The sequence below is a fragment of the Coptis chinensis genome, chromosome 2, assembly GCF_015680905.1.
Source record: "Coptis chinensis isolate HL-2020 chromosome 2, ASM1568090v1, whole genome shotgun sequence".
Lineage (NCBI taxonomy): Eukaryota > Viridiplantae > Streptophyta > Magnoliopsida > Ranunculales > Ranunculaceae > Coptis > Coptis chinensis.
In genome coordinates, this window is record NC_141457.1 from 70172384 (window position 1) to 70183424 (window position 11041).

Below are 11041 nucleotides of genomic sequence, written 5' to 3' on the forward strand. Positions count from 1 at the left end.
GTTTGAAAAATAGAGTGATATGGTGAGGAGGAGAGGTAAGGTCGCGAGCTTTTTTATATATATATATATATATATATATATATATATATATATATATATATATATATATATATATATATATATAATATGACTGCTGCTATGTGGCGGCTGAGATTTAATCTCATGCCCCTCGAGATTAGTACTCTAAAAAAAAGAAATTATATCCTCTTCTATATATATTGAATTAAACTCAAAAAAGAAATTCTATCCTCTTCTATATATATAATCAAACTCAAAAAAGAAATTCTATCCTCTTCTATATATATAATCAAACACTTACTGCCGGATTGAATCAAACACTTACTAGATTAATATTCTCAAAAAAGAAATTCTATCCCCTTCTATATATAGAATCAAACACTTACTGAATTAATTGTGTTTCAGTAAAAGACTTTTGTTAGACATAGACTGTGTAGAACCTACTTGAACTCCTTTTTCTAGGATAATTAGGCTATCCATTCTTTATAAATTGCAAGGAGGATAGGTGGCTCGGTGCTCATGGTTTTCACTCAGCTCACTCATAGGTTGTTATTCAGAGTCCGGATTTGAAGGATTTCGGTCCTTCGACGTCAAGTGAAAGAAGAACTCATTGGATGATTGTGCCAAGAAGTGGAACTCATTGGATTGTCATTGAGAGTTTCAAATATAATCTTATAATTAAGTAAAGTAATAAATATTACTTATCAAAAAAGAAATTCTATATATATTGAATCAAACACTTAAGCGATCTTGAAGGACTTGGTGCTCCCAAGCATCAGAGAAAATCTTCTGGGACTAAACTGCCGTATGTTGCTGTTGCTGTTGCTTGCTTGGAGCTATTTTGTTTGGATATCATTTAGGGTATGAAACTGTTATATGAATGCATATAAAATTTATAGTTTCTAATTAATTCCTAACTCTTTAATATTATTATTTTATTGAGAATATAAGATCCATCCTCCATACGATTGTTTTCATGTCTTACTAACACACTTTGATATGTTCGTCCTTTACTGCAGTGTGGTGAATGGTGCACTCGAGTACCTTGCTAATGATCTTGAAATAACTGAGAACACTGTGTTACAAGGTATGCACTTCAATTAAATTTTCTAAACTGTGCGTCAGCCATTAACTCATCAGCGCCATTAGAGTAAGACGTTGTACAGTTGACTCTGTGTTCAAAATAGAAATCGGAATCATATGAGTATTATGTCTAAAAAGGGTTTATGTATTGCAATTTTTCGCCTCAAACAATTATTGGCCATTTATGCTTTAGTTGAACTTCACCTTATTATATTTCCATAGGCTTACAATTTTTCACATCCATAAATGATTGATAGGATGGATTATTAGCACTCTCCTTGCCGGTGCTACTGTGGGTTCATTTACTGGTGGTGCCTTGGCGGACAAGTTTGGTAGAACAAGGACTTTTCAACTGGACGCAATACCCCTTGCAGTCGAAGCGTTTCTCTGGTTTGCCTTATGTCATTGACTCTAGGTTGTGAGAGTTTAGTTTTGTCTTCTGAAACCACCAAAACTTCCCAAGTTCCTTCCTCACTTCACCCCTATTTTTCCTTTCACGCATATGCAAAAGAGAGGCACTCCCACAAAAGCACTCAAGTTCAACTCTTCTTTAGTAACCGTCTTCAAACAATGGAGAAAACAGGTACTCTCTTTGTTCTCGATTGATTATAGTGGTTCTTTAATCATAGATAATTAGACAGTAACTCAGCAACATTGTGACTGAGCAAAGCAAGTAATTTTGAAGCAATAGGTGAATAGCAATAGTTTTCTATCTTCTCTTCGCTGCATCTCTTTAATCAATTGAGGTATTTATTTTTGAAGTTAAAGGTATAATCATCATGGAACACCAAACAGAAGTAGAAATTCATAGAGCAAGACTTCGGGAGCAATTGCGCGCTCAAAATGCTGAGAATATTGAGGTATCTTTTTTTACTCATAGCACAGCTTCTCCAGTTCTTCTGTACTTTTGTTAGCATCTACAGTCTAAAAAGTAACAAACTGATTATGAGTTGTTATTTTTTATATTATTAACTGATTATGAGTTGTTATTTTTTATATTATTTTTCTTATTTTTTATATTGTTTGTTTAAATAAATTTTTGTCACATACTTTTTGGATGAATGTATTACTATTAGCATTCAGGAAGGAAAAAAAATAACAACATAAACGATTACAATGTTTCTCAGAATTCAACTTCTTCAGTTCTTTCTCAACATTCCATCTCACAAGGATTAATATAGCAAACAGAAGTAGAAATTCATAAAGCAAGACTTCGAGAGCAATTCCGCGTTCAAAATGCTGAGAATATTAAAGTATATTTTTTATTTATTCATACCACTTCTTCACTTCTTCTGTACTTTTGTTAGCCTCTATAGTCGAAAAAGTAAAAAAAATGATATCTTGGTAAACTAAGCTATAAAATACTTGTTTCTTTCTACCGTAGTATAAAGAATTTTTCATCTAATTCATGGAATATTAACCACCATGTATTAATAATTGAGAGGTAATTGCTACTGGACATATCATGCTATCAATTTTTTAAATACTACGAAGATGCATTGCGAATTCTTATTATATATATTGTGAAGCAAAGATTTGATATACTATTTTTGTTTTTGTAGTTATCTCATTTGTAAGTTGTTGGTTAAACTATTAATTAGCATTCATGTTTTTTTTTTTTTTTTCTTTTTTCTAAAAGAAATATTCTTCATCTTATTCCTTATATTGTAAAGTATATGTTTCTTTAAATCAATTTTTGACACTTAATTTCTCTATTAGCATTCAGGAAGGAAAAGAAATACTACTTCTTCAACTCTTTCTCAACATACTATCTCACGAGGGTTAGTACCTACTCGACGACAATTGGCTCAACGCGCTCGCCAAGAAAAGAATCGCATGCAAGATGTACCTACTCCACAAAAAGGACAACATTATCTCGGTCGAATGGATGTGCAATGTGGATTCTGTTATGCCCTACATTGGAAAGATGAACAACTATCAAAGTCAACCAAAAACAGACCTCTATTTGGGATGTGCTGTTTACAAGGAAGGATCTTATGCAAATGCGAGGTCATTTCGTGAGCACATTTGGTCATACAATGCGTGTAATGCTTTTACAAGCCTTGGTGTTAATCCGGACATGCGTGTATTGCATGGGCGTGGTCCAATGTCATTTGTTATACACGGAGGACTCTACCATAGAGTCGGATCACTGCTGGCAGATCCAAGAAGGGATCCTGTCTATTCACAGCTTTTCTTTTATGCATGGAAATGAGGCCTTGAATCACCGCCTTAGTCGGAATCCTCATTTGTCACGGGACGTCTTAAAAATCATTCAAGACACTCTTATTCAGTACAACGACTTCTACAAGTTCTATAAGAATGCTTTTGAGATTTTAAATTCAAATGGTTCTGCAAACAATAGTATTTATGTCCGTCTTCATTACAGTTCTGGTAGTGACCGACGACGATATAACCTTCCATCTACAGAGGAAATTGTTGTGGTATTACCAGATAATGGGAATGAGGTTGATAGCTTGCGAGATATTGTTCTTCGTTTGAGAGGGGGAGTGTTAGAGAGGATAAGTGAGTGTAATCCTACTTATTTGCCACTGCATTATGTTCTTATATTTCCTCGAGGAGAACTCGGTTGGTCTCCTGATCTACGCTAATGGGACGTCATAAATAATCGTCCAACAGATGTGTGTTTGACCCAGACGCAGTACTATGCTTATTGTTTGTTTGATCGCCCGACAGAGTATTCAACGATCTTGCAGGCAGGGCCTTTATGCTAAAAATTTGTTGTTGACGGTTGGGCTTCAACCGAACAGAACAAGTTGCACTATTTCAGAGATCATCAAGCTGAGATTCGTGCAGAGTTGTATTCAGGATTGATAGATGTTGCGGCACAGGGACTGAATCCAGATCAAGTGGGCTAGCGTTTTATTCTGCTATCGTCTCATACAGGGAGTCCAAGGCATATGTATGAGATTTATCAAGATGCAATGGTGATCACACGATACAATTAACATCCGAATGCCTTTGTTATGGTCACTGCAAATCTGAATTGGCCATAAATTCAAAATGAGCTTAAGAGTCACCAGACAGCATCTGATAAACCTGCATTGGTCGCCTGAGTATTTGAGATGAAGCGAAAAGCGATAATGAATGAAATCTTAAAAAATGACGTGTTTGGACGTGCAGTGGCACATGTTTACACCATTGAATTTCAAAAATGCGGCCTCCCACACATGCACGCTCTCCTTCAGCATGAGGATAAAATTCGCACCACTGAACAAGTGAATCGAATAGTTTCTGCCGAGATTCCAGACCCAGACACTCAACCTACACTCTTTAAGATCGTTATGAAGTGCATGATTCATGGTCCATGTGGTGCTGAAAACCCACAAGCACCATGTATGCAAGATGGCAAGTGCAGGTTCCATTATCCACGAGAATTTGTTGAAAAGACAACAATGGATCGAGAAGGGTACCCTCTTTATATGCGTCACAACACAGGAAAAGTGTACAAGGTCAAAAGCAAGATAAGAGGTGAGCATACCGTTGACAACCGAAATGTCGCTCCGTACAATCCGTATCTATCTGAAATGTTCGACTGCCACATTAACGTTGAAGTATGTGCATCAGTTCGGGCTGTCAAATATATCACTAAGTATATTTACAAGGGATTTGACAAAACAACTATGGTGCTAACTGGAGCAAATGACGAGATCCAACAGTACATCGACGGGAGGTATATCGGACCACCAGAAGCTATGTGGCGTCTATTAGAGTTTAGAATGCATGCGGAGGTACCAAATGTTGTTCGCTTGGCAGTCCACTTGCCTGGAATGCATCGGGTTATTTATAAAGCAACAGAACCGATGGAAGAAATTATTGCTCGAGCTAAGCGTCAGAAATCAACTCTAAATGCATTTTTCGAATGTTGTGCTAAATATCCACATTCCAGAAATTACACTTATCAAGAATTTCCTCAACACTTTGTTTACGACAAGTCTGAGAAAATTTGGACACCCAGGAGCAAAAGTTGTTATGCTATTGGTCGGATGTATTTTGCAAGTCCAAATGCAGGTGAACGTTTCTATCTTCGCTTGTTGTTAACTGTTGTAAAGGGCCCGTAGTCATTTGAATCATTCGAAATTTGTAGATGGTGTTCCATATATTACATTTAGAGCCGCATGTATAGCACGGGGACTGTTAAAAGATGATGAGGAGTGGAAATAGTGTTTAGAGGAGGCAGCTGTGATGCAAACTGGGTATCAACTACGAAGACTTTTCAGTGTTATCCTTCTAGAGTGCACTCCAACACGTCCAGAACTATTGTGGGATAGATTTGCATTACAAATATGTGATGATCTTGCACCCAAAATGAAAACATTGTTTCTCATTTCAAATCCATCTGACGACCAACTAAAAGACTACGGCTTATTTTTATTGAACCAAATCCTTTTTGAGAGTGCTAAGAAGCTTTTAGATTTCCCAGACTTGCCACTACTGAGAGAAAATTGGAATAAGGTAGTTGGCAATAGACTTATTTTGGAGCAACAACAACTTCAGTATGAGGGACTACAATAGGTGGCAGATGATAATGTAAGTCGTCTCAATGAAGAGCAACGCCAAGCTTTCAATGCAGTGACGGATTCTGTGCACAATGCTAAAGGAAAATTATTTTTCTTAAATGGAGCTGCGGGTACTGAAAAAACATTTCTATACAATACAATTGCAGCATCATATCGTAGTATCGGTAACATCGTGATTATGGTGGCTTCTTCTGGAATTGCGTCTTTATTATTGTCTGGAGGCCGAACTGCCCACTCAACATTTAGGTTACCACTAGATGTGTTAGAAGACACAGTATGTGGATTTGGTAAAGAATCATTGCAAGCCAGACTTTTCAAAGAGACGAAACTTATTATTTGGGATGAAATCCCCATGCAACATAAACACTGTGTAGAAATTGTTGATCGATTGCTCTAGGATATATATTGCAATAAGCAGCCATTTGGTGGAATCACTGTGATTCTTGGAGGGGATTTTAGGCAAACTTTGCCTGTTATACCGAAAGGTGTCCGTGAAGAATTTGTCGCTGCATCATTGAGACGATCTCCGCTCTGGAGACATGTGGAAGTCTTGCCTCTGGTTCAAAACATGCGGCTTGATATGACAGAGCCAGATAACATCGACTTTGCAAACTATTTGAAAGAGGTAAAATATCTACTTTAACAATTTATTTTGAACTATATTTTTGCAAATACTCTTACATAGGTGCTCATTGTCTAAGTTTAACTGATTTGTTTAGATTGGAACAAATCCGAAAGATACTGTAGAGCTTCCATCTGGGATACGACATTGCAGAAATCTTGAAGAACTCATTTACTCAGCGTACCCAAATTTGAACGTGGAGGGCACAACTTCAGCTGATTTTCTAAGAGAACGTACTATTCTAGCTGCACGTAATGACGATGTCAAGGAAATCAATGACACTGCCTTAAAATTGTTCCTTGGAGATGTTATTGAATATTTAGCAACAGATAAATCAGTTGAAAAATATGGCAACTCTCCCGCGAATGGAGGTGATTATCCAAGTGAGTTTTTGAATTCACTTGATCCCTCAAGTTTACCTCCTTTCCAACTAAAGCTAAAGCGTGGGAGCCCGATTATGATGCTAAGAAATATAGCACCAAGAAATGAACTTTGCAATGGAACACGACTAATAGTTCTTCAATGTGCTCCTAAAGTGATTTAGGCTAAGATTTTAATTAGAGACAAAGTAGGTGAGCCGGTACTTCTCCCGAGAATTTTTTTGACGCCTTCATCTAATGACATGGCAGTTCCAATGACACGGTGTCAATTCCCTGTAAGACTCACGTATGGAATGACGATAAATAAATCACAAGGACAATCAGTCAAATACGTTGGGATAGATCTACAGACACCTGTTTTCAGTCATGGACAATTGTATGTAGCCCTCTCAAGATGCACATCATAAAAAAGAATTAGTGTCATCCTTCCACGAGATGCTTCTAATTGTACTACAAATATCGTGTTTCCAGAAGTTTTGTTGGAATAAACATATATGTCATCCTTATTTGCAGAAGTTGTTGTCTTTCGGTTATTTTTCTTTGTAATTTTGCAACTTAAATAATTCATTTTCTTGGTGATTTTGCAAAATATGTTGTACAAAGATTAAATGTACAAACAAAAAACAATTAGGAAAATAATTATTTTTAAAAGTTTCGTGACAGAGTCACGGGCAATTTCTAGTATATATATATATATATCAGACTCGATCTTAGAAGTACATATTTATTTTAAGTTAAAATAAGTACGGTAAGTAAAACTTCACCTAGAAAATGAATTCAAACATAATTTTTTGTGGATATCATCTCATCACTATACACATCATCTCTACAAAATTTCAACTCATTTGAAAATCTCTAACTTAGACAAAAAATGATTACAAAAATACTAGTTTCTAGACCGTTAGATTTCTTTTTAAAGTTGACAACAATTTTTAGTTAGGTTAGAGATTTCCAAATGAGTTCAAATTTTGTAGAGATGATCTTTATGGTATGTAGATAATATCCACAAAAAATTAGAATTGAATTCATTTATTAGATGATGCTTTACTTAGGTACTTATTTAAAATAAATATGTATTTCTAAGATCAGGCCTGATATATATAGTGACGAATAAAGTCTCCTAGAGTCGATGTTATTGAGAAAAAATTTCTTGTGTGGGATTATGAAATCTGTGAGCATGTAGGGCCAATGCATTTCCTTTGAATTGCCGACAGTATATATTCTCCGCCCCGTATTTATATAACAGTACTTTTACATTGTTTTATTTTTTTGCTAAGTGATAATTTGATATTGTTGAAATATATATAAGTACATTACACATCAGATTAGTTGAAGGGATGGACTGCATCATTGTATATAGCATATCTTCCCTAGGTAGGTCCTATATACAAATTTGGTATGGAAGATGAACACAAATTTGGCGGCCGTCAAACATTCAAGCCTGGAACCTCTCACTAGCAGCGCAAGTACGTGCACTCACCGTTTTCGTTCAAAACCCAATGGTCGATGCATTTTAATTATTACGTGATTAAACTTTCTACAAGAGAAAAAAAAAACAGATTGACGATAAATAATTTGAGGGCGAATGTATTGAAGTTATATCAAATATATACAAGCAAGTGCGTGGTCATACTGGGTTTGAATTGTTGATTCATTTGACCCAAAAATAAGAAAAAAGAAAAAAAAGAATCATATGTACTAAAGTGCCAAGCAAGTAATCCAAAAGAGCCTACTCTTCTCCTCCTCATTCATCAACTCTTCACTTACATCATCCCCACCCTTTGGTTGCTTCTCATGCTCATGCTCAGCTGTCTGTATCGATATACATGATTGATAGGAGAAATCCATCTTTTGGCAAGTCCAGCTCCCATCACCAAAAATATGACTACCATAATTAACTTCGTTATCATGGTAACAATCTTCTTTATTATTCTCTTGAAGCTCAATATCTACACAATCATCCATGGAAGCAACATCATATTCATCACAACATGATGCAGCATCGTTTTCAGCTAGAGCAATATTTTTACTGCCCGTGGAGATAATTGGATCCAAATCTACCTCAGAATCACCACTGGATTCAACAACGAAGAAAGATGAGACATCAATAACATACCTTAGATCCATCTCTGCAAAACGAAATTTCTCCTCTAGCCGGCCTTCTAACATATATTCAACTTCATAGCATATATGTTGGTGATCTGAGGGAAGGCAGGATGTGTGTGTAACTGTGTATTAAAGATTTGAAGTTACGAGTCACTACAACATGTGCTAACTGGTAAGCCCTCAGTTACGAGTCATTTGTCCTTTTATATATAAAGAGAAATTATTCACTTATATATCATAATTAAATTAAAGATATTGTAGTGATGAGCTACGCAGGCTTGTTTGACACTTTTTTAAAATAATCCTTGGCCGACTTTTAGGAGGAGAGAAAAGAAAGACAAACAAGGAACCAAAGCATAGGTGGGGGCCGGGGGACATGATAAATTTGATTCATGTGTGTAATCCTGCGGGAATAAATGATCAATGACTGGTCCCTATTTCTCCTTCTAGAACAAGTCTTATAAGCTTTGTCATGCTTTCTTCTTTTGTTGAGCACAAAATAAAGTGTGCTTGATTGGATTAACTTGTTTTCTTTTAATAATTAAGGACAAAACCTGATGATTTTGATAGAAAAAAGGTCATGATATTATATTATCTCAACGCTTAACATATTTTTTCTATGGACGACTTGTGTTTTCTGGATGACAAAAAACAAATTTCCTCCATATCTGTCTTTTCCTGCTTGGTATCTCTGTTCTTCTATCACCGTTAAAATCGGCATTTTTCATTTTCACTCTTTATTTATTCAAAAGTTATGCCCAATAGTTGATTTTTATGAATACGACTGTGTTCCTTGGGCCAAACCGAGTCCGGATTTGCTGTCCAGCTGTCCATGGTTGTTCCAATTTTTCTTCTTCCTAAAGAATAAAAAAAAAATGTTCTCTAATTCCAATCCTATGTTTGGTCTCTATGACCGTGTTTGGTTCAAAGAAAGTGAAGGAAAAGAAAGTATTTTCTTAGAAAGTAGAATCTCTTACCTATTTGGTTCATTTGAGAAAACAGAAAAACACAATCTTTATCTTGGTCAAAATGAATGAATTCAACTTCTTTTTTAAATAAAAGAAAGTTGCTTTTCTTATTGACAACGGAGAGAGAAAGAGAGCGCCCATCCATGAAAAAAGAAGAAAACATGTCTACTAGAGATTGTGGTTTCCATGGGTATTTTCGGGACTGCTTATCGGGCTTGATCCTGTGCTCTGGTGTATTGGCTATGGACTTGATTCAGTCGAGAAATACTTTTCCACAAATGAACCAAACACCCAAAAAAAACATTCTTGACAAATGAATTTCGGCATTTCATTTTCAATGTATTTTATTTCTTGATGAAACCATATCAGTGAACCAAACATAGCCTACATCTTTTGCACAATGGACACATACAATACTAAACCCTCAAATTTAACTCAGTTACTAAGAGCATCTCGCGCCACTAAAGCCCAACTAACAGGCCCAAGACTACGCGGTTTTGAGAAAACCGCGCCATGTATCGCACATAAACTTTTTTCTTTTTTTTTATTTCCCAATCTCACAAAATCGCGCCATATAAATCCAATTAGAAGCCCAAGCCCACGCGGTGTTGGCAAAACTGTGCGGTTTTGGCAAAACCGCGTGAGTGATTTGATACAACACCAAACCTGGAACCAAATATTAGTCGATTTGGTGTTTGGTTTGGTATTTTTTTGGTATTTTCATCAACATGTAGTTCTCCTGAAGTTGAAAAAACACCAAATTTTTTATGCTAGGTTGATATTACTACTAAAGATACTCTAAGTGACGAAATCGAATAAGCCTTTATCTCCAAACCTTTTTCAAGCTAAAAAAAAAAGTCAGAAAAGAGGTAGGACTGTAGGAGACTCAATATCTCCCATTTAAGGATTCACAAGTGTTCATGGTAGATATACAAGTCAGTGAAATACCATTTCAATGAGTTACAGAGATTAAGCATCTTTCTCGATTTTTCCCCCCTCTAACGGATAATAGAGAAGTATGTAATTAAGAAGAAGAAGAAAACGAAGTTACAACAACCATACATCGTGATTGTGGAGTACTAGAGCTATTTCATTTTTCGTGGGTTATTTATTTTGGCTGAGTGTCCCATTTTTGGTAACCCACCAACGGCACCAACAGCAAATCTAGCAAGAATGGAGAGAGGGGTTATATTGATAAATTTATAGAATTTTAATTTGCATATATACGTCCTAAATTCCTTAACTCGTATTGGTTGGACAGCTGGGATAGCTTCCTTTGGGACAGCAAAACCCGACTCAGGCCAAACCATACAATCGGGTCGG

The 11041-nt window shown here is 36.0% G+C and overlaps 2 protein-coding genes and 1 long non-coding RNA gene across 3 annotated transcripts; all 3 read left to right on the forward strand.

Moving 5' to 3' along the window:
* The first annotated feature begins 4205 nt into the window (after positions 1-4205).
* LOC147517491 (uncharacterized) lies at positions 4206-5183 on the forward strand. Its single transcript, XM_086593614.1, has one exon. The coding sequence runs from the start codon at positions 4206-4208 to the stop codon at positions 5181-5183; it is 978 nt and encodes a 325-aa protein (XP_086449740.1).
* Positions 5184-5820: 637 nt separating this feature from the next.
* On the forward strand, positions 5821-6808 carry LOC147517492 (uncharacterized). Its single transcript, XM_086593615.1, has 3 exons — positions 5821-5916; positions 6040-6267; positions 6362-6808. Exons 1-3 carry the CDS (start codon positions 5821-5823, stop codon positions 6806-6808), a joined length of 771 nt encoding a protein of 256 aa, XP_086449741.1.
* Positions 6809-7830: 1022 nt separating this feature from the next.
* Positions 7831-10706, forward strand: LOC147517493 (uncharacterized). Its single transcript, XR_015211460.1, has 2 exons — positions 7831-8922; positions 9071-10706. It is a non-coding gene; the product is annotated as an uncharacterized LOC147517493 (long non-coding RNA).
* The last annotated feature ends 335 nt before the right edge of the window (positions 10707-11041 follow it).

Coding starts and splice junctions, on each gene's coding strand:
- LOC147517491 (XM_086593614.1), top strand. CDS start 4,206: ATGAATGAAATCTTAAAAAATGACGTGTTTGGACGTGCAGTGGCACAT.
- LOC147517492 (XM_086593615.1), top strand. CDS start 5,821: ATGGTGGCTTCTTCTGGAATTGCGTCTTTATTATTGTCTGGAGGCCGA. Junction 5,917..6,039: donor TAGATGTGTTAGAAGACACA/GTATGTGGATTT, acceptor CGATTGCTCTAG/GATATATATTGCAATAAGCA. Junction 6,268..6,361: donor TTGCAAACTATTTGAAAGAG/GTAAAATATCTA, acceptor TGATTTGTTTAG/ATTGGAACAAATCCGAAAGA.